General features: G+C 36.1%; 4 protein-coding genes and 2 pseudogenes across 4 annotated transcripts; 1 reads left to right on the top strand and 5 right to left on the bottom strand.

Annotated features, from left to right (window-relative positions):
* Positions 1–6651: 6651 nt before the first annotated feature.
* LOC104718476 (protein DMP4) lies at positions 6652–7496 on the bottom strand. The gene has a single exon (XM_010436236.2). It carries the CDS (start codon positions 7423–7425, stop codon positions 6784–6786), a length of 642 nt encoding a protein of 213 aa, XP_010434538.1. The 5' UTR covers positions 7426–7496; the 3' UTR covers positions 6652–6783.
* Positions 7497–9530: 2034 nt separating this feature from the next.
* Positions 9531–9945, top strand: LOC104720258 (S-protein homolog 17 pseudogene; annotated as a pseudogene).
* A 2073-nt stretch (positions 9946–12018) lies between these two features.
* LOC104718474 (ras-related protein RABA1e-like) lies at positions 12019–13165 on the bottom strand. The gene is made up of 2 exons (XM_010436235.3): positions 12762–13165; positions 12019–12680 (listed from the first exon to the last, which is right to left on the bottom strand). Exons 1-2 carry the CDS (start codon positions 12980–12982, stop codon positions 12248–12250), a joined length of 654 nt encoding a protein of 217 aa, XP_010434537.1. The 5' UTR covers positions 12983–13165; the 3' UTR covers positions 12019–12247.
* Positions 13166–13938: 773 nt separating this feature from the next.
* LOC104718473 (uncharacterized) lies at positions 13939–16637 on the bottom strand. The gene is made up of 10 exons (XM_010436234.2): positions 16325–16637; positions 16066–16218; positions 15766–15981; positions 15500–15682; positions 15180–15401; positions 14985–15101; positions 14751–14894; positions 14562–14663; positions 14425–14493; positions 13939–14333 (listed from the first exon to the last, which is right to left on the bottom strand). Exons 1-10 carry the CDS (start codon positions 16472–16474, stop codon positions 14115–14117), a joined length of 1575 nt encoding a protein of 524 aa, XP_010434536.1. The 5' UTR covers positions 16475–16637; the 3' UTR covers positions 13939–14114.
* A 355-nt stretch (positions 16638–16992) lies between these two features.
* LOC104718472 (ethylene-responsive transcription factor ERF091 pseudogene) lies at positions 16993–17931 on the bottom strand (annotated as a pseudogene).
* A 4218-nt stretch (positions 17932–22149) lies between these two features.
* LOC147935965 (uncharacterized) lies at positions 22150–23606 on the bottom strand. Its single transcript, XM_087469000.1, has 2 exons — positions 22544–23606; positions 22150–22187 (listed from the first exon to the last, which is right to left on the bottom strand). The coding sequence occupies exons 1-2, from the start codon at positions 23406–23408 to the stop codon at positions 22150–22152; spliced, it is 903 nt and encodes a 300-aa protein (XP_087325126.1). The 5' UTR covers positions 23409–23606.
* Positions 23607–24040: the final 434 nt, after the last annotated feature.

The following is a 24040-nucleotide window of genomic DNA, read 5'->3' as shown; positions in this document are numbered from 1 at the left end:
ACAGAGGAAGAAAAGCAGAACATTCCATGAAACCACACCTTTTAATGCTAATCCGGCAAAAATCCTCCAAAGAAGCTTTAATAACAATGGCCTTTCCCTTGTTCCAAATCCGGTGCATGATTTTAGAATGCTAACGAAAAAAAACACTCGATCGTAACACCAAACAAATATACTTCTTTAGCAACCGAACTAACTTAAACGAACCGAACTAAACCAGGAATTAATTAAGTTATAATGTTATAACCGAACTAAATTCCGGCCCAACCAAAATGGTCATAACTCAGCATGAAGAGTTAATCCCACCAGTGTTCGACATCTATATTGGTACTGATGGAGAGACAATTCTCTCCCATGCAATTCTTAGAAAGAAAGTTGCCACATGTTTGGCGCCTCAGCGAGCACTCCTATGTTTCCCCAAGAAGGCTCAACAACTAACCCCCTTTGTTCTGAATTCCTAACTTAGGGGACACTTGCCTATCTAGTGAGAGCGCTCGTCATATCATGTTTTGGATTTTCATCTTTGTTTTCACTAGACTGTAATTAATATGCTAGTTTAAATCATAAAAATTATTATAAAAAAATGAGAAGGACAAAGATAGACATTGATGTGAATGTGAAGATGTTTCAATGGTCATTGATATAGTTCGTTTCTTTGTCTCTAAGTGTTTATATGTGATTTGTGAACAAAATAATCGTTTTTTTTATCTATTATGGTTTATACTTTTATCATTTGATTACACATCTCATCTCTTCATTTTAAGCGGTTTTATTAAATTATGAACAAATTATCATTTTATTCAATGATATAAAGGTGATTTGTCATATGATATGTTGACGAAGCCTTGATTTAGATTGTGGCAAATTTGAGAAGAAACCAGTAGAAGAGAAGAAATATATCACAGCTGTCGAGTAGGGTGCAATTAAAATTAAATTTTAATGGGCTTAGTTTATTGGGTTCTTAACGGGCTTTGTTTACTCTATTTTTACCCGGGGATCCGTTTAAGTACAAGTAAATTTGAAGTTAAGACACCAATTCAAACCTGTTCAAAGTGGTTGAGAACGACTCCCACCAGTTGAGAACGACTCCCACCAGGGTTCCAGGTGTATTGGTACCCCAATTAATTAAATTGGGGTCTTCCGAGCATCATGCCTCGAAGTTCTTCTCGCCGGAGGACTGTCTCCGACTCTCCGTGCGACGCCTTCTCTTCCCTTAGTGGAATGAAATCTTTCCCAGTGTAGTTCTGGAATCTTCTACTTGAAAGACACGAATATATTTTGTTCCAGATTGTGTGGATTCTCTCCTCTATTTGTATAACCATTTTGGCTATATAAGCCTTGTACGTATAATCTTGTACGTATAATGTAAATGGCAAGGAATTCCACAAGATTTCATGGTATCAGAACTTCTAGGACTTTGATCCTCCTTCATTTCTTTTCTCCTCTTCTTCCTTTCTTTTGTTTCTTTCTTTTCGCCATTAATGGTTGCTCCTAACAGCTCTAATGAACGCTGTTTTGGTGTTACAAACATCAAAAATCAAATACTTGTGCTTCTTGATGAAGATGAGCACAACTATGATGCCTGGCGTGAGCTTCTTCTCACACACTGCATGGCTTTCGACGTTGTCGGTCATTTGGATGGTTCTCTCCGTCCTGCCAATGCCAACGATGATGCTTGGTTGAAACGTGACGGTCTGGTGAAGCTTTGGCTTTACAGCACCATGGTGCCGCCGTTGTTTCGTTCTTCCTTCCAACCCGGTGGTACTGCACGTGATCTCTGGACTCGTGTAGAGGCTCAGTTCCGCAACAACAAGGATGCGCAAGCTATTCAACTCGACAACGAACTCCGAACTATGGAGATCGGTGAAATGATAGTTCGTGCTTACTGTCAAAAGATGAAGTCCACGGCGGATCTGCTGACCAATGTTGGTACTCAAGTCACCGACAAGACTCTTGTCATGTACATCATCAACGTCCTTAACGACAAGTTTGATAACATAATTAATGTTATCAAGCACAAAGACCCGTTCCTGTCTTATGAATCCGCCAAGTTGATGCTTGAGTGGGAGGAGACCCGACTCAAAAAGAGCAACCGTGTCACTGCGACACACACGGACACCTCTTCGTCCTCCACTGCTCTCACTGCCTCATCCACACCAGTGCAAAACCAACCGTTTCGAAATCGTAATGGGGGTAACAGAGGCAATCGAAGGGGCGGGAGAGGCAATAACAGAGGAAACAGGGGACATTATTCCTCCAACCGTAACCCATGGAATTCACCATCGTTTTGGCTGCCACCACCATCCTACTGGATGCCGCAATACCCACAGTGGCCCAACGCTCCGCGCATGTCTCCTGCACCACAACAACAGGCTAATCTCATTGAATTCCCGCTGCAAGCATACACTTCTGACACCATCGCCGACCCTTCGGCGACAGATTGGTACATGGATTCCGGTGCCACAGCTCATTTAGCTGCTGATGCAGGTATGTTCCATTTTACTTTTAAACCTAGCACCGGTCAAACGGTGATTGTGGGTAACGGTTCCTCAATTCCTGTTAGAGCCATTGGTTCGTCTTCCATTCCCACAAACACCAAAACCCTAAATCTTAACAATGTCCTTGTCACACCTCATATTGTTAAAAATTTGATCTTTGTTCGTAAATTCACTAAAGACAATTGGTGTTCTGTTGATTTTGATCCTTTTGGTTTCACTGTCAAGGATCTACAAACACGGAAACCACTGCTCCGAAGTGACAGCTCCGGCGATCTCTATTCACTACCTCCTCAATTCAATAAAACGCCGGTTGCTTCCTCTGCTCTTTTGGCCTCCACTCCAGATCTATGGCACAAACGCTTAGGTCACAACAATAAGGCTTCTCTTTCTTCCATTTTTCATTCTAATCCCCAATTATGTAATAAAGCGAAACTTTCCTCTTCTTGTGAACCATGTATATTGGGAAAATCTTTAAAGCTTCCATTTGTGGCTTCTGAATCTTTTGTTTCTCACCCCTTTGAGATAGTCCATTCCGATTTGTGGATGTCTCCGGTCTCGAGTCAAAGTGGTCTCCGCTATTACGTCTTATTTTTGGATCAATTCACACACTATCTATGGGTTTATCCTCTAAGACGTAAAAGTGAGGTCTTTTACAAATTCCTTCATTTTTCTACTTACGTTGAAAATCAATTTCACACAACCATCAAAAACTTGCAGTGTGATAATGGGGGGGGGGGAATATAACAACAAAAGCTTTCATGATTATTTTGCTTCTAAGGGAATAAATTTCCGATTCTCGTGTCCTCAAACCTCTCAGCAGAATGGGCGATCAGAGAGAATGATTCGAACCATCAATAACACAGTTCGAACTCTCCTATTTCAAGCTCGGCTTGCACCATCGTTTTGGGTCGAAGCTCTGCATACAATGGTTCATATCCTCAATCTCACACCATCAAAAGCCATTTCTGAACAAATACCCTTCACTCTACTTTATAAGAAACGCCCAGACTATACACATCTTCGCGTATTTGGCTGCTTATGTTTCCCAAACCTCAATCACTCAAATCTCCCTAAACTATCCTCACGCACAACCCCTTGTTTGTTCCTTGGCTACCCTACTCAACATAGAGGATACCGTTGTATGGATTTAAAAACAAACAAGATCATCATTTCTCGTCATGTGATATTTGACGAAGAGAAGTTTCCAGCGGCAAACTCATCCGCCCCACAGGAAATGTACTCCTTTCTAAACAATGATGAACCTTCTCCTCCCTTTAAGTCGATCTTGCAAGCCCCATTCTCTCCACCACCGCAAGTCCCACCACCTACAATGCCGACACGACCTCCTCGTCCTGACCCAATGTTTCGTGTTCCCTCTACCATACAAACAAGATCAAAATCCGGTGTTGCCAAACCCAAACAAATGATCTCTCTTCTTGCTAAAACCAATGCTCTACTTCTCAAAACCAAATCCCCAATACCAAAAAGCCACATCTCTGCTCTCTTAGACCCTAACTTGAATCCCGCAATGACATATGAACATGGTGCTATGATTAAAACTAAGAGTTGGAACTTAGTTCCTCGTCCGCCTAATGTGAATATAGTACGCTCTATGTGGTTATTTAAACACAAGTACGATGAAAATGGTGTTTTGTGTCGTCATAAAGCGAGATTAGTTGCTAATGGCAAATCTCAACAAGAGGGTGTCGACTACACAGAAACATTCAGTCCAGTAGTTAAGCCTGCTACAATCCGTGTGGTTCTTAATGTGGCTGTTGGTTTGGCATGGCCAATACATCAACTAGATATTAAAACGCATTTTTACAAGGGGATCTAGAAGAAACTGTTTATATGCATCAACCTCCGGGGTTTGTTGATCAGAACAATCCAAATCCTGTTTGCAAATTGAACAAAGCAATCTATGGCCTTAAACAAGCTCCTAGGGCTTGGAATGCTCGATTTACATCCTTTTTAAAGCTAATGGTTTTGTTCAAAGCAAAGCGGATCCATCGTTGTTTATTTTCAGGAAAGGACGTGACTACTCCTATCTGCTATTATACGTCGATGACATCCTCCTCACAGCCTCAACAAATACATTACTGCAACGGGTCATTGCAAAACTCAAATCGGAATTCCTGATGACAGACATGGGCAAACTGCGACACTTCCTCGGCATTAAAGCATAGTACAACTCAAGAGGTCTCTTCTTATCCCAAACTGTTTATGCGCATGACATACTTGCTAGAGCTGGAATATCCAACTGTAAACCATTGGCTACACCAGTAGACCTCAAGTCAAAACTCTCAATATATGACGGCAAACTGATGAATGATCCCACATTTTATCGACAACTTGCAGGAGCTCTCCAATATCTAACTTTGACACGGCCGGATATCTCTTATGCAGTTCATCAGGTTTGTCTCTATATGCACACACCACGACAACCTCATCGTGATGCACTCAAACACATTCTCAGATATCTCAAAGGAACAGTAAATTATGGAATACAAATGGTCCGGGCTCAGATAGATACGCTTACGGCTTACTCGGATGCTGATTGGGCAGGTTTTCCAGACACACGCCGTTCAACTTCAGGCTACTGTGTCTATCTTGGTCCAAATTTTGTGTCCTGGTCAGCCAAAAGACAGCCGACACCATCCCGATCCAGTTCTGAAGCAGAGTACAAAGGCGTCGCAAACACTGTTGCAGAGCTCACATGGATACAAAACCTTATGTTGGAGCTTCACCGACCAATTCGTAATGCTTCTGTTGTTTACTGTGATAATATTGGGTCTGTTTACCTATCCACTAACCCAGTGAGGCACCAACGAACCAAACATATAGAGCTAGACATTCATTTCGTGTGCGACAAGGTAGCCATTGGAGAGGTCAAAGTGATGCACGTTCCTACATCGCTCCAATATGCAGATATATTTACAAAAGGGCTACCGAGTTCTCTTCACAATGAATTTCGCACCAGCCTCACCGTTCTACCGACGATGTGACTGCGGGAGGGTGAGAGATACGAATATATTTTGTTACACATATCTTGCTATTTGTTAAGTTGTTAATATTGTTCCAGATTGTGTGGATCCTCTCCTGGATCCTCTCCTCTATTTGTGTAACCATTTTGGCTATATAAGCCTTGTACGTATAATGTAAATGGCAAGGAATTCCACAAGATTTCACTACTGTCCGGGCAATAAGTCTCGAGAAATCTTCTACGCTCCGTGCGTTTCTTCTTCCCGTAGTGGAATGTAAATCTCTCCCAGTCAATCCCGAGGGAGTACGCCGTACTCCTCGTGGATGTCTGTCTTCCACCCTTGTGGTTAGACCCAAATGAGGTAATTTAAATTACCTCTTTTAATTTTCACTTTTTATATTACTAATTTTGTCCAACTGTTTGGGAGCGTAAAAACTGGACTCTAATTTTTTTTTTATGATAAAAAAACTCCTAATAACAACTCTGAAATCTTGAATCTTTAGAGAAACCCATAACTCAATCTTATGGCTTATGGGAGATTTGGAACCCGAAGACCAAAGAGAGATTTAAGAGACTGTCACAAAACCTTTGTTCAAAAAAAAAAAAAAAAAAAAAAGAGACTGTCACAAAACCAAGGGTAAACCAAAATCACACAAGAACTAACATTGGACTGTCGTGGAACCAAAAAAGGGGAAATAAACCAAAGTAAACACAGAGATGGAGATTCACAACTGAAGGAATAAACGAAAAACCAACACACTGACCTTGAATTGATGATGAGGAAGATGCAAATGCAAATAACCTTCGTTAATACCTTTTATTCTTGAATCGTTTCTGGTTTTCATAAATTGTAATAGCAAACCATCCCAAACCGGATTATACGGGTTGGTTAACTATAATTGATTTAAAGCTTAGGTCACCAATTCGATACTTTCGTAGTGGATGTGTTGACCCTAAAAAGTTTCACGCCACCAGGTTTCGAATTGGTACTTTGTCGATAATGTAACGTTGTTTTCTGCTTAAACCGCCTATTGGCGGGTGTTCGAAACTCATCATCCACCTACAGGTGGCAGATGTGTTGAGGTAATCTAAATTACCTCTCTTTTTTGCTTTTTGATTCATTTGTAATAGCAGGTCTGCGTTAACAACATTACCGAGTCACGGTTAAGCATATATATAATTAAAATTAATATTATTAGCTTGAGTACAAGAAACAGTTTCCATGTTTTTTTTTTTTGGAGAAGTCTCTTTCAAGGGATCATCAAAGAAAGAATCTTGAACCACAAGTTACATAGATAGATCAAATCATTTACTAGAAAGTGGGAAACCAATCCCGTTGCGTGTTGTCGGAAATGTTGCAAACAACATACTACAAAACACCCCTACGCCAACGGGCAACGCCGTGAGAACCTCCAATGCTTCAGCTGACGGTGCCGGGAAGAAACAATTTACGGCGTTCCGATCGAATAAAACCACCGCACCAAACACGAAAAACGACATGAAGGCGTGAACAAAATCAATAAACCTTAGCTTGTATCTCTTTGATAATTCTTGAGGAAGAGTTGTGGATCCATCGATGATCCAAAACCCGTGGAATGTTGCGAATCCGTAGCAAATAGTACCGTTTTTGTCTTTGTAAGAGTCCGTGAAGCTAAGTATAAAGCAAGAGAATCCACATATTGCCACTAGTGTCGATGTCATGATCTTGCTAACTAAATCGCATTGACCGCCGTTTGAGAAAATTGGCGATAAGAGCTGAAACGCGAGAACCGTTCCTGTTGGCAAGAGATTGGCTAAATGAGCAGTGGTTTGAAACGTTTGACCTATTGCCTTTTGTATCCATGTTGTTCTTTCTATATCTGGAAAGTCTTTGTCTTGTTCAAGAAGTGGCTTTTTGATGTCTTCTTTAGTACTTCTTTGATGATCTTCATCAACTTTGATCTCCATATCTTTGTAGTTGCTTTCCTTTTGTCTCTATGTTTTTCTCTGATTTTAGGAAATGATTTGATGTAAGAAAGAATGATGAGGAAATCTAAAGTTGAGGACATACTTATAATAGAACAAGGTGAGAGAAAATAAGCTTTACACTTTACTTATTCCTTGCAAGTAACCTTTGAGACCAAACTAAAGTCTTTGTTTAAGTGAAGCATGTTCTTTGCACACTTTTTTATATTTATGAGAGGATTATATTTTTTTTCTTTTTCTTTTAAGATAATCATACGTTTTTCTTAACGTCTCTATTTTATAGGTTCTAAAATATTGTTTTAAGGTTTCTATGGAGTTTCGTGACATATCCGAGTCCTATGAACAATTCTATGTCTTTGTAATTTTTGTTTACGTTCTTTAATTTATAGTAATTCATTATGTTAAAAAAACAATTATTTTGTTTGTATTAAATCAATTTCGTAAATTGTTATTCCGAGTGGGAGTTTTTATTCAAACCGTGTCAAACTGTCAATTGTCAAGGAGAAGCGCCTTGTATTACATCATCTATAATCGTTTAAAAATAGATAATTTTGATCTCGAGCATGTTTTCTCATTTTTAAAGTGGATATAAGAATAATCTTTTAGATTATCTCGTAATTTTTTTAAAATATGACTAATCCGTCGTGGAGGTCAAGTAAGGTCTTGGGTAAACATTTGTTGAATTAACGTAAAGTGCTTAGTCAACCCACGAATTTTCATTTCTTTCACCTTTATAGTTCCTTTTTCAAAGAATCTTTATTTAGGTATTAGTTGTATCATCGTTTTAATTGTTAATTTACGAAACCTCATGCATTGAGACCTGCACGTTGTACATTTTGTTAATCTTAAAATACCAAATTATTTTCTAAGAACATAGAAAGATACAAACAAACAAAAAGGTTATGGAATGCTCAAGAAGTTGGGCCTTTTAAGTACCAGACAGCCCAAATGTTGAGTAATTTTTGGAAGTGGCGTTAAAAATTGGATAAAACTGAAGTTATTGACGCCACTCTTAATTTTTAAAGTAGTTGAACTGTGATTCTTTGAACATAATTTCTTATGTTTGTAAATCCGGTTTCGTATTCTTATTGCTTGGTGATTCTCTTTGCTGCATAGTTCTCATTTCTTCAGTAATATTTTTTATTATTATTGTTTTTATCATAGCTCATGAATTAGTTTATAAAGAATCACATTCGCATGAGTATTCTGATGATTATCAAGTGCACGAAACAATAAACATCCTGAGACTTGGAAGGAACGATCTTGTCATAATTTGGACGGTGGACCTAATTTGCTTTCGTGTGGAACAAGATATATTTATCTTCTTCTGTTCTTTTGGCTTTGTGGTAAGTTTTAGGTTTCCTTTATTCCTTCCACGTTGATTTCTTTTGTTCATAAATAATAACTTTATATTTCTATGTTAATACACTTGCGCCTACTTTTATCTAGTATATTTAAATAATTACCCAAACCAAATTTATTTCCCTTTTCACTTATGCTTTTATAATATAAATTATACATATGTCAATATGAATTATTAATTCACGTTTTTAAATAATAATTTTTAAAAATTAACTGATTAAAATTGAATGGATTTGGAAAATAGATTTTGTTAATATTTTTAAGATACAGATACATTTTCAAGATATAAATAATAGTATCATTGATTATGTTGAAATTCGGATATATAACTGATTATGTTTGATATTTCAGTATAAGTCATTGATAGCGTTTTACAAATTTATCTCTGAGAATATAGTTATGCACACAGCTCTATTCACTTCTGATGTTCTTAGAGGAGTATTTCGTACTGCGTTACATGATTTTATCCTTTTTATTTCAAACTTCCATTTTAACAGATACAAATACCTAATATTGGTTTTTTTTAAGATGCATTTACATATATGAAATAATTATGGAAAATATTATGCCATTTGACATATATCGTATATGCTAAAACTTAGAAACTAGTACCTAAAGAAATCGTGTTCCAACCATAGTTACACAGATGTGTGTATATAAATACCAGCTACACAAAAACCAAGTTAACAAAACACAAGATCTAAACATCTACTCCAAAAAAAAGTATGAAAAACTTGTCAGTCTTTTTATTTGTTTTAAGTCTTTGCTTGTTCAACATGTATCCGGCGGCGGAATCAGGATCGCGAACGAGCTTAAATTTAACAAAAATCTTTGGATGAGATGTTATTGCAAAGATGACGTTATTGGTCCAAAAATAATACCAATGGGACAAGATTATTCATTTTATTTTGGCCCTAATTTTTTTCGTACTACGCGTTTTATGTGTACTTTGAACAAGGTTCTAACTATAAACACTATCAGAATTTTACAGCATTCAAACTTTTCAGTAATTTAGATAACGGAGGTCTATGGGATTGGAGAGCAAGAGAAGATGGAGTTTATTTAAAGAAAGAAGTTGAAGATGATTCTATTGTTCAGAACCCAGTTGATTTGCATAAAGAGTATGACTGGATAAATTAAAAAAGTTAACAATATATCTTACAAAAAATTGTATTACGTTTTTAAACAAGAAAAAAATAAAAGTATCTTGATCTGGAGTATTTTATCAACTAATTAAAAATCAAATAAATAAATAACTGAAATTTACCGAGATTGACTCAAATTTTAGCAAATCAATGAACTGTGGGAAGTCTAAATTGAAAAGTCTTTTAGAATGTATATATACTCATATGAAATAGTGTGAGAGTTTGCTACATATGAATTAGTAATACAAATAAAGTTTATTCATCATAGTTTTGTATGCTAATTTGAAGCTAATGGAGGGATTTAGATCTCTCGAGAGATAGTTGTACAGAAAGTAACTCTTATGAGTCTTATAACCCGCGCATTGCGTGGGACTATAATAATATTGGGAAAAGGGTATTGAGATGTCTAGGCTTATAATTCGCGCGTTGCGTGGAACTATAATATATTTTATTATTAATGTGATATGTTGAATATTAATATAATTATTCACTATTAAAAATATGTCAAATTTATTTTATTAATCGATATATAACTTATCTATTTCATTTAACATTTTTCATAAATTTTTATTTTTATTTTTTCGGTATACACTCGTCATCTCTTCCATCTACTCTCTTTTCACATTCTATTATCACAATTATAACATATTGATTTTTTTTTGTCAATTATAACATATTAATTATGAAGACATATTGTAACTATTTTTCATCTATTTTTATCTTCCAATACTCTTTTGTTTTTTTTCGGTTGAGTGATCATTAATTATTAACATAGGCATAAAAAATCTTAGAGAATATACCCACCCTTTGTCGCCAAGTTTTTTTTAAACAATGTTGTAATACAATTAAATTTTGCTTTCTAGTAATATATCTCATAATTGGACTTGTTTATATTCATAAACATCATATTATAATATCAAATATTATATTTTATCTCAACTGTTTGACAAAAGAAAAATTATGTTCACATATATAATTTTTTATACTTTAAAATATGTATATTCTAGTATGTTTATATGTTTTATTTTGATTCTCCTAATTCTACAAACTCATAAGACTCTAACTTAAATAGAATTATTTTAAAAAATTTAATTAAAATTTTGCAATATTAAGTTTTCTTTAATATGTTTAATTTCAAGTAATCTTATACATTTCTCTTAAATATATACATTATTTTAATTTTGGAGCACTTGATTAATATTTGCTCACTTTTTTGATATACCTTTTTTTTATAACAAATTTCATCAATTTGAAAACGATATATAACATAGGTCACTCAAAGTATTCTAAATAATAATATGCTGCAAATCCTTCTGCTTTTAGTCGGTAACATAAATTTATAATTTAACACTAACAAACATAGTCTCAAGTTTTAAATACATATGTATATATATATATATATTAATTATATTATACTATAATTGAAAATAAAAATACTGACTTTTAATCGATAACATGAATTTATAATCTAACACCAAAAATTGAATAACCTCTTGATTTAAAAAAACCTTAAAATTTTTGTGATTATATTTTATAAAAACTTCTTTTCTATATCCTAATAACTGTAACTCTTGAGTCTTGAAAGTAATTGTTGTTCCATTAAATATATGATAACTTTTCTCCTCTATTTCTAGTATTTTACAAATATTTTCACAATTACTATATGTTATGATAAAAATATATAATTTTATATTTATGTAATTTCTATTCACATTTTAATTTGATATTTTTTTTGTTGTATTAAAAAAAAATCCCATAATAAAAAAACGTAACAAAAAAACACTAATTTCCAGTAATTTAAAATAAAATACCAAAAACGAAATATAAAAAAATACAAAGTGAAAATAAAAAGTGATGATGTCGAAGAAAGAGAAGAGAAAAAATCCAACTTTAGATAGATAGATGTTAATACACTTGCGCCTACTTTGAACTCAAACCCCCCATAAATTTAAATTCGATTTTTATATTTCTATGCACATATTTCGATATACATATTTCCCAGGGTTGGTTCAGTTAATTCGGTTCTATAAAAACTAAACTCTACGTAATGTGAGCGGTTCGGTTGTAATGTCCATCCAATCACGTCTAAAACGTCCTTATTAACCTGACCAAGTCTTGTCCAATTTGATACAAATTCGGTTTGTATTGTAAAACCAAACCGGTCTGATAACCTTAAAAAAATTGAAGCCCCTCCAAAAAATAAAGTCAGATACAACAAATCCAAATTCCAAAACCAAAAACCTCCTTCCAAAAAAAGACAGTTTACAAAAAAAAAAAACAAGACCAAATTAATAATCTCAACCTGAGCAACAGCCAGAGGATTTAACAGCAGTAACATCATCCTTGTTTCCGATATCAATGGTCTGTCCTTTAGGTAAAGACATGGGATCTCCAGTACCATCAAGAGCTTTACGGCTCATGACACGATAGATCTGAGTCAATACATGAGTAAAAGCTTGCTCAACATTTGTAGCATCAAGAGCAGAAGTCTCCATGAAAAACATGTTCTCTCTCTCAGAGAACGCTCTAGCTTCGTCTGTGGGAACCGCACGAAGATGGCGAAGATCAGCTTTGTTTCCAACAAGCATGATCACAACGTTGGCATCTGTATGGTCACGAAGCTCCTTGAGCCATCGTTCAACGTTCTCGAACGTTACGTGTCGAGTTATGTCGTATACTAGAAGCGCCCCTACTGCTCCTCTGTAGTATGCACTCGTGATTGCTCTGTATCTGTATCACAAACAAAACGAAATTGCTCAAAAACAGAGACGGAGAAGGAAAAAAACAGAGAGTTCTTGAGGAATTTGTTACCTTTCTTGACCGGCGGTGTCCCAAAGCTGAGCTTTGATGATTTTCTCGTCGACATGAACGCTTCTTGTGGCGAACTCTACACCGATGGTTGACTTTGACTCGATGCTGAACTCGTTTCTTGTGAATCGAGACAAAAGGTTTGATTTCCCGACGCCGGAGTCTCCGATCAAGACTAGTTTGAAGAGGTAATCGTAGTCATCGTCGGCTCTGTACGCTCCCATTATTTTGAGATCTTTTGATCGATGTAACGAAAACTTAAAAGAAGGATTCAAAGAGATGTTGTAATGATCTTATGAAATGGATGATGTGTATGTTGTGTTTTGTAATGAAATGAAACAAAGGGGTAGTGGGTAACGACGAAACCTTATTGGTTTTGTTTGTCTTTTTAAAAAAAAATTATTATTAATTTGAGATTCAATGATTTGTGATTATTTATATGCATGACTAAGCATATGTATTATGTTTTTGAAAGTCGTTGGAAAGATTAGAGAACAAACATGTTTGACAAAATCTTCGGGTTTATGGCCGCCATGAACTAGTAAACGCAGAAACAAAACACTTGCAGGAAATTAAATATAAATATTATCTATAAGGAATATTTCTTAAATTCAAATTTATAGTTTTTGTCCAATTAAATCACTTGGAAACTATACCATATAATTTGGTATTTTTCTCATGACTTTTTCAATTTGTGTAGTGTTTTAATTTCTAAGAATTTGTTGTTGTATATGCTACTAAATAAGAGACGTATGTTTAGACCTTTAATTAATTGAATGTGTAGAGATATCATAAATCATACCGACTCTAAAGGGAAACTAGTAAGTGTGTATTTCTGAGAAATTACGTAGATCTTGTGGTATTTATTTTAGACAAAACATATGTGTGTGAGTGCATGTAAATGTTAACTATAAATAGAATTACTTTAGCTCTTAATTGACTAACAATATTTCACAATTTGTTTTCTGGTATAATTTATTTGACTTGATTTTTTGATACAGAACACTTGGTTTATAAAAAACAAAAACCACTCAACTTGTGAACTCTTTATTATTTGACTCTCATGTAATTATTTTCATTATATGACCTGTTTAATTACCATATTTTTTATAGTATTGGTTTGAGAATCATTGACCACAAATAATTCAAGAATTTTAGATTAAAGAGAGGCTCTAATTCATTGGTAATGGCCAAAAACTCTAATAGAAAAATAACACAACAGTACAAGATTTTTCTCAACATTGTAAAAGGTATAAGCCAATCGACCTATAAATTGACTTTGTTTTTCATTGGATTTTGGAAAAGAATAGCATAATACAAGAGCACAACCTATCACCGATTTGATCTTAATCATCATCAATGTCCCAAGTGCACAGTTTCATCCACGGCCAGCGCCAATGCAGCAGCAGCACCAACATATTTGTGTGGAGTTAGCTCCAAAAGTTGGTCTTTAGCTTCTTCAGGCAAATCCAAACCTTTGATAAACTTTCTAATGTTTTCTTCATCCACAGCTCTTCCTCTTGTTAGCTCCTTCAGCTTCTCATACGGCTCTGGAACACCGTATCTCCTCATTACCTTTTTTTATGATACCATATTAATTCCGTGAATTAGCGATACAAGGCATAACTTGATCGATATTAAAGACTAGAAAAGTCGAGAAATTTACAGTTTGTATCGGTTCAGCAAGGACTTCCCAAGTATGATCCAAATGTTCTTTTAACCGAGCTTCATTAACCTATATCAAGAACATTCTTAGTTTATGACAAAGTGGAACAAAGCTTAGGGCTACGGTAATAATAATACCTGAAGCTTCCCGATTCCCTGAATCGCGCTCTTGTAAGCAAGAAGGGAGTGTCCTAAAGCTACACCCATGTTTCTCAAGACAGTTGAATCGGTTAAATCACGCTGCAGATTGTAAACATCATTTTCAGGGTCCATTAGTGTTAGAAAAAATATACAGGAGACACTTGATATGGAAAAAAATGGTCAGACCTGCATTCTTGAAATAGGAAGCTTCATGCTGAGAAAAGCAAGCTGTGCATTTGCTATACCTAGATTCCCTTCACTGTTCTCAAAGTCTATAGGATTCACTTTGTGAGGCATTGTCGACGATCCAATTTCACCTGCTTTAGTTATCTGCATTCAAACTTTCAAACAATGAGACGATGTTCCCTTTCCCATTCAAATGATTTGACATATGTTTTTTAATTTTCTGTTAATACTTGCCTGCTTAAAGTACCCTAGAGATATGTAGCTCCATATATCTCTGTCAAAATCGATTAAAATATTGTTGAATTGGCTAATAGTATTAAAAAGTCTAGCCATATAGTCATGGGGTTCGATCTGCAAAACCCACGAGAGAACAATCAATTAGTGAAGAACTATATTAATCGCTCCACCAGCAAGAGAAACTATATTTACCTGAGTCACGTATGGGTTGAATGTTAATCCGAGAGAAGTAACAAACTCCTCTGCAACATGAGGCCAGTCGATATTAGAATATGCGGAAATATGAGCGTTGTAGTTCCCAACAGCACCAGCAAATTTTCCCTTAAACTTAGTTTCTGAAAGATATCTCCTTTCTTCACTCAACCTCACAGCAAAAATCGCCATTTCCTTACCCAAAGTTGTCGGAGAAGCTGCCTGCATTATCACCAGTGCTTCAACATAGAGATAGACAGAACTGACATACTGAAACAACGGAAAGGTAAATTGGTGAGAGAGTTCTCTTTTGACATTACCTGCCCATGAGTATGTGAAAGCATGGGGACATACGCAAAACTCTTAGCCATCAGAGAGATGGACTTAATCAGCTCATCCATGGTAGGAAGTATAACCGAACTAAGTGCTTCTCTAAGCATCAACGCATGGGAAAGATTGTTGATGTCCTCAGACGTACAAGCAAAATGGAAAAACTCAAGAACCTAATCAATTAAAAGACAGAGCAATTTAGTTACAGAGCATCCAAACCCTAAGAACTTAGAAGCGAGAGAAAAGTTCCAAAAACCTTAGCAATCTCCGGATGTGATTCACACCTTTGTTTCAAGAAATACTCCACTGCTTTCACGTCGTGATTTGTTACTCTCTCAATCTTCTTAACTTCCAATGCATCATCCATGCAAAATCCATCAATGATGCCTTGCAAATACTCCTGAGCTTCTTTGCTAAAGCTTGGAACCTCAGTGACTTCAGGGATATTTGAAAGCTTAAGAAGCCATTTGATCTAGCAAACATATACAAAAAGATCAAATTTTTGGCAAATGGGTGCATTAGAACAGACAACTAAACTACTCGCACAAATCTTCACCTCGACAAGTACTCTGAAATAGATCAACCCAAACTCGCTCATAGAAGAAGCCAATTCATTAACTTTTCCCCAATAACGTCCATCCAAAGGCGATAACGCAGTTAAATTAGACATCTCCAAGTCTCTGGAACTAGCACCAGCCATTGCTATCACCTAAAGCATATCCATTTAATCGCCAATTCGTATAGAAAAAAACCATCAGATTACATCCAAGACACAGCTTTTCAGCAAAACCCATTAACAAAAATTAAGACTTTACCTTTCTTGAAGTCGTTAGCTTGAGAGAATCAGTAGGAGAGACAGAGAACGAGACTCTCGGAGCCAAGCACAGCGATTTTGATGGGTTTAAGAGACTTCTGGTGGTTGGTGTAAGGCTGAGACAAGGGATTTTGGTGTTGGTTAAAGCCATTGAAGAAAAAATTGAGCTCTTTAGAATTAGATACCAGAATCAAAGCTTAGAAGTGAGTGAGTGTGGTGGATGCTTGGCGTTTATGTACCGTCGATAAATTATTTTAGGGTTTTAGGAGATTCCGATTAAACAACAACACACAGTTGAGCATTTCTATTATTTTCAAGATTCCATTTTTACCCTTGTTAGCCCATCTTATTACGCTTATACGTTGGATGAGCCCCTGCCCTTCAAAATAGTTAAGCAAAACTTTCATAATTCAAATATGATTGTAACAACAAAACAATACTCATGTGTTTATGTGTAGAATTTAGTTTCTTTTCAACAAATATTTATATATATATATATATATATACAAGAAACGAATTTACAAGAATTGATTCCTATATATACACAAAAAAACCCTACATAATTCTTATACTGTATATGAAGTTTTTTTTTTTTTTTTTTTTTGTGAAGAAATATAGAATAAACAAATGTTTTGACATAATCATGTAATTATTTATATATTTTTTCTGTCAAAATGAAGATAATAATGTGTCCAAATAATCACTTCCCAAATCCTCAAACTCAAACAATCCAAACACATCACATAATGTCTCTTCTTCGGTAACCATCTTATTCATTTTAACTTCTTGAAACATAAAATCTTCGTCACTCCTTGGTCTCTTTCTTGAACCTAACCAAGTTTCTCCACTCCCAAGCAATCCACAAGTCTCCCTATAATCCTTAGTTGAAGGATGACCAAGAGTACAATGGTTTTCAACTATCCCATCGTCAACGAGTTTATTATAAGCCATGGTCGCTTCTTTTTCTGTTCTCGATCCTATTTCGTGGCCACTTCTCAAAGGTTGGGATGTATTTGAGCTGCTGTATATAGAGCAGTAGTTTGGGGCGCAATCCATTTCCATAGCTTTAATAACCGTCTCGAGTTGAAAATTTGTGTTAGCCTTTTGAGTCCCTCTTATTCTAACCGCGGCTTTGTCGTAAGCCATAGCTGCTTCTTCTGCAGTTTGGAACGTTCCGAGCCAAACCCTAACACCGTTTCTTGTCGAATCCCTGATTTCAGCTGCAAACTTTCCCCACGGACGCCTCCGTACCCCCCTGTATTTCCTTGTTTTGCAAGAAGCCCGAGAAGACAAAGAACATGAATCAATGGTAGGGTTGGTTAAAGGGTCATGAATGCTTTTGTTTGGGAAAGAAGTAACCGCGTTGAGAAACTCTGTCCATTCTTGGGCCTCCATCGACATATCTAGGCTTGGAAGCCATTCTTTAGAATCTTCCGGTATGTTATCAAGAGTAGGCAACGCTTGCCAAGTTCTAGAAACTTCTGGAACATGACCTGATGATCTTTTATCGGGTTGTTGTGCTTTTCTGATGTAATTCGCCCAAACATTCTTTAGGATCTCTCCGTCTGGTTCTTGAATATTGCCAAAAGCCATTTTGAAATATTAGAGAAGTATGTATTGGTGAGATATAGGACTTTTTAAAGAGATCGTTGCTTTTGGGGATTTTGTGTGTACGTTGAATGGGAAATCTGCGGCAGGATAATTGGAAAGTACAGTTGGTGAAACTTGTTTTCCAAGGTACTGACCACCTCGTTTCATGTAACTTATTCAGGGTTTTAGGTGCCACACGTACAAAATCAGGGTTTATCTGTACCTTAATTAATATTGTAATGTTTCTTGATTTTGAAGTATAAAGATTGTGTACTCTTGAAAAAGACTAGATGCAGACTACTATTAAACATCTCTTTTTTTTGTTTGAACGACCAAATAAAAGACGGCTTTGTTTCTTTATTGTCCATTTTCGTGTTTACTTTTGTTGTAAACTTGAGTTTTACGCTTCATGAGAATATATGATGTGTTCCCACGAGAGGCACAAAACTATTTTGGAGAATTGTAATTCTTGTTCAAACGGTAATAAATTTAGTTTAACAGAGCTTCTAAATTACTAGATTTTTAAATATGGATTGATGAACTCTAATAATTGATTAAACTCTCTTGATTATGGGTTAAGTTTGTTGATAATTATTGATTTACTATGATTGTAGGTTTATGCCTAGCCACACTAGCTTCCTAGAATACAAATGTGAAACGAAATCAGATCAAGTGTAAGACCTAAGTCATTAGCAGCCTTTTCTCCAAGTGCTTATTCGTATCATACGATTTTTGACGGTCTAAAGATTTGACACAATGATGAGAGGCAAATAAAATATAAATGTATGTGTAAATTTCCAAATAGAGTAAGATATAATCATCCACATATTCCACACGCTTTGAAACATATGTAGTGTACAATTTTAAAGAGAAGATAATTAAGATCTTTATTCAATGTATTAGCATTAGCAATTAGTTAGAAACTTTATAAGATAGGTTTCAAGTCATCCATCTCACAGCTAGCTAGCTGTTAAATTAAATATATAAAACTAGATAGATACTAACATTTAATCTATTTTCTTTGGGAAAACTCTCCTCCCAAGGAGGAATGGAGTAGGAGCACAATAAAACCAACTCCTAGTGCTAAACTACTAGCCTACACACCCTTGGTTACTGTAGAACTTTCATCAAAACTATACATAAGTACTCAAAGCAACCACGTACGTGATAAATCTCAACATAAGTTAAATTTGATCTTAATGCGACACATATATATCAGTGGAATCAGAATCGAGAGAGAAAGATGAATAAACTTAAATTCTCATTAATCATCAAAAGAGTTTGTTACAAGATCTTTATGCTATACATGTGACCTTAACCGGTATTAACCAAACTAATCAATCTAAATTAATCTAATAAACCGGACATTCCAGAGCCCTTAACCGACCTACTATATACAAGTATACTCTCTAATAGCCCCCTCAAGATGAAGGTACAAAAATGTTGTAAACACCTATTTTGGAGATTATTTCCATGAATTGAGCTGGATGTAACAGTTTAGTAAGGACATCAGCCAACTGACACCCTGTTTTGACATACATTGTCTTAAGAAAACCAGAGTCAATCTCTTCTCTGATCTTGTAGCAGTCCAAATCCACATGTTTCGTTCTCTCGTGGAAAACTGAATTATTGGCAATGTGTAAAGCTGCAGTATTATCACAGTAGAGATAAGCAGGTGGTTGAAACGAAATCTTCAAATCAACCAAAAGACAAGAAAGCCAAATAAGCTCCTTTGTTGCCAATGCCATCGCTCTAAACTCAGATTCTGCTGAGCTTTGAGAAACTGTTTCCTGCTTCATCGATCTCCATGAAACCAAGGAATCACAAAAAACATACAGTATCCCATGACAGACCTTCGATCATCAGTGCAGGTTCTCCAGTCTGCATCAGAAAACCCTCGCAGATCAAATTTAGTATCAGCCGCATAAAACATGCCTTGTCCAACAGTGCCTTTCAAATACTGCAAAACTTGATGAACAACCTTCAGGTGAGTATCACGAGGAGCATGAGAATACTGACAAAGTTTATTAACCGCAAATGCTCAGGTCTCGTGATCTGCAAATACATGAGCTTGCCCACCAACTTCCTGTAGAATCTGGTAATAAAACACCAATTTCTTTGTTCAACTTCACATCTGGATTCATTGGAGTGGGGCTAGGTTTGCATCCAAGAAAACCTGTTGTAGATAACAATTCCAGAATATACTTCCGTTGACAAAGAGTGATACCTTCAGCTGACCTTGCAATCTCGATACCAAGAAAGTATTTTGCAGGTCCTAAGTCACGCAGCTTGAAGAACGATTTAAGTTCCTCCTTGAAATCACTCACTGCATCATCACTGTTGCTCACGATAAGGATGTCATCGACATAGACAAACACATAACTTCAGAATCAGATTTGATAAACAGAGTATGTTCTCCCACCGATTTCGTGAATCCCATTCTACACAATGTAGCAGATAGCTTGAGAAACCACTGCCTAGAAGCTTGCTTCAGACCGTAAATTGATTTATGTAACCGCAAAAATCCATTAGGTGGCATGACCTATCCTGTTAAATCTGCATAACCTGGAGGAACTTTCATATATATATATCTCCTCATCCAAATCTCCATTTAAGAAAGCATTAGAAATGTCTATCTGACTAACAGACCAATTCATCTTAGATGCCATCACAAACATCAAACGAACAGAAGCCAACTTAGCAACATGTGAGAAGGTCTCCTCATAATCCAAACCCTTCTCTTGTGTATAACCTTTTGCAACTAATCTGGCCTTAAACCGTTCTATACTTCCATCTTTAAAATACTTGATTGTAAAAACCCACTTACAACTAATAGCGTTCTTGTTAGGAGGTAAACTGCTCGAACTCCAAGTGTTAGTCCGTTTCATCGCACCAATCTCCTCCTTCATTGCATCACACCACACATCATAACCCTTAGCCTCTGAATATCTTTGGGGAACAATGTCGTTAGTGATGGTATTAATGAAGGCACGAAAAGGCTCAGATAGATATGAATAAGAAATATAGTTGGAGATAGGATATGGGATAGTACTAGTAGAGTTATAACAATGAAAGTCCTGCATGTGTTTTGGTGGTTTTCTTTGTCGATGAGATAGAGACTCAGAAGGAATCACTATCTCAGAAGATGTCACATCTTGATGTTGATGTGCATCAGAGGATGTTTGCTCTAGAGGCAAAACATCGGGGATAGCATGAGAATGTAATAGAGGAAAGAAAGTTCTTGAAACATCCGTGATAGTGGATGAGACAAGAGGAAAAATATCCTCATGAAATATGACATGTCGTGAAATTAAAACAGCATGTGTCTCCAAACCTAATAGCTTGTACCCTTTATAACCACTAGGATATCCTAGGAAAACACATGCTTTAGCTCTCGGTTCAAATTTATGTCTAAGCTTAGGAGAGGTAGAACTATATCATAAACACCCAAAACTCTTTAAAGAATGATACTCTGGTGCTTTACTAGTTAACTTCTCAAAAGGAGACTTGTTTCCTAGAACTGGAGTGGGTAATCTATTGATTAAGAAAACAGCTGTTAAGACACAATCACCCCAAAATTCTAAAAGAACATTTGATTGAAATAAAAGAGCCCTAGCAACATTTAAAATATGTTGATGTTTCCTTTCCACTATAGATTTTTGCTCTGGAGTTTCTGGACAAGAATGATATGACATGATGCCTTTTTCAGAGAACAATGCAATGAACTTCAATTCATGTGCATTATCAGAACGCACAGATTTAAGTTTTGTTTTGTATTGAGTTTTAATCATATTAATAAACGTGGGAAAGATATGCAAAACATCAGATTTCAGTTTCATCAAATATATCCAAGTGGCTCGACTGTAATCATCTACAATAGTTAGAAAGTATTTATAACCATCTTTAGTTTCAACCGATAATGGACCCCAAGTGTCTATATGTACCAATTCAAATGGAGCATTACACAAGTTCTGTCTAAGTTGAAATGGTAAATGCTTTTGTTTAGACAAATGACAAACTAATTTCTCTTTATTTCCTTTCATATTTTTCAGACTCAATACATTAGAAAGTAACTCTATCTTAGACTGAGAAGGGTGTCTAAGACGTCGATGCCGTATAAGTGGATCAACAACGACACTAGAACAAACAAGAACTATAACAGACGGTGAGACAATACATTTTAAAGAAACAGTATGAGTAGACTCATTGAAATGCAAAACATATAAATTCTCAATCTCAATCCCTTTTCCAATCATCAACTCCCGTGTAAGATCCTGAATAAGGCATTCATCAGATGTAAAACTCACTTTAGTGTTCAAAGTTTTAGTCAAAACACTAACACTAATCAAATTAAATTTGAACTCAGGAATATAAAGCACATTATGCAGAATGATAGTATCAGTTAATTGAATAAAACCTATACCCACTATTCTAACAGTATAACCATTAGGAAGAGTAACAAAGGTTTTATCTAAGGGTTTATATTCTACATAAAGGCTCCTAGTGTGAGTAACATGGTGAGTAGCCCCTGAATCAATTACCCAAGCTCTAGGAGACACAACTGGTTCTTTAGATAATGAAGATACGAGCATGTCATAGTAAGCATTGGAGTATAGTGACAGGAAAGTACCTGAAATCTGTGAGATTACAGGGACAAAAGTTGAAGTCGAAGCACAAGGATTAGGAGGTGTGGTAATCGTTGCAGTAGAGGTGTGAAGCTTGGAACTCAGATACGAAATCACACTTTGAATCTGATCAGTAGACATCTCTTCACAAGTAGTCTCCACATTCTCCTTCTGATCCATTTGAGATTGATATTGTGTAGCAGCAAGGTTTGTAGTTCCAATGGTTTGTGATTTCTTCCACTTAGAACCAAAACCCGGAGGAAAACCATGGAGCTTGTAACACTTATCTGCAATATGGTCAATCTTATGGCAATGGAAACATTTTGGTTTCTGAAAAACATTGTGTGCTAAGAACACCTTTGACTGGCCAGGAAAAAAGTTTGATTGAACTTGGAAAGCAACTGGATTAGGGATATTACTTACTGTTGATCCTCCCACAATCCTCTGACTCTCATCTTGATCAAGCATATTGTATATCTCTGTCAGACTTGGTCGTGGCTTCATATTCAGAATCTGACCACGTATATTAGCAAAATTATCATTCAGTCCCATAAGAAACTGTATGATCTTACTTGTCTCAGCTTCTTCCATCAACTCCTTGACATGGTCGCAGTTACACTTCTTAACAGTAGTGAGCTTGGTATTTGCCAATTGTTCCCAAAGAGTTTTCTTCTTGGTGTAATAGGCTGACAAATCCAAATTTCCCTGTTTCAGTGTGCTGATTGCCTGTTCGAGCTGATACTTCCTTGGAAGATTACTGACTCTAAACCGTAGAAACAAACCATTCCACATTTCAGCAGCATCATCGTAGTACAAGATGCTATCATATATCTCTTGGTTGACAACATTCAGTATCCAAGCCTTAACCATATTGTTGCATCGACTTCATATCTTGAATATTTGACTATCAATCTCTGGTCTAGGAAGCGAACCATCAACAAAGCTAATCTTATTCTTAGCATCGAGGCTCATACGCATAGCTATAGACCAGTTATTATAGTTGGATCCATCAAGAGTATGTGAGACTATGGAAAGACCTGGGTGATCCGATGCGTGCAAGAAGAAAGGACTATGAGCGTTGATGTACGACTCAATATCTTCAGAAATCATGGTAGATCTGCCGCGAATCGCCGTAAACTTCGGATGTGGTGTCAACGCGATGTCATCGTCCGTTAGATGTGAGGATCCAGCTCGAGTCTTCATCGCTGAGTAATCCGACTCCGGAGAAGCGTTGCGAGCAGTCTTCTTCTTCTTCTGTTTCACCATTGGATGTAATCAAAGCTCAAATCTACAATTTGTATGAAATCGGAAGCTGGAAACACGAATCTCCTCCGCTTGAGCTCAAAATTTGCACAAATTTGGAATCGTCACACCAAATCAATGAAGAAAACAAGAATAATCTGGAAAAAAAAAGACGAATCAGAGATCAAAACGAGCTTGAAAATGCTCTAATACCATATCAGTAGAATCAGAATCGAGAGAGAAAGATGAATAAACTCAGA

Source organism: Camelina sativa, chromosome 10 (genome assembly GCF_030686135.1).
Source record: "Camelina sativa cultivar CO46 ecotype springtype chromosome 10, ASM3068613v1".
Classification (NCBI taxonomy): domain Eukaryota; kingdom Viridiplantae; phylum Streptophyta; class Magnoliopsida; order Brassicales; family Brassicaceae; genus Camelina; species Camelina sativa.
Note: the sequence above shows the minus strand (reverse complement) of the source record. Positions and strands in the feature narration are given on the sequence as shown.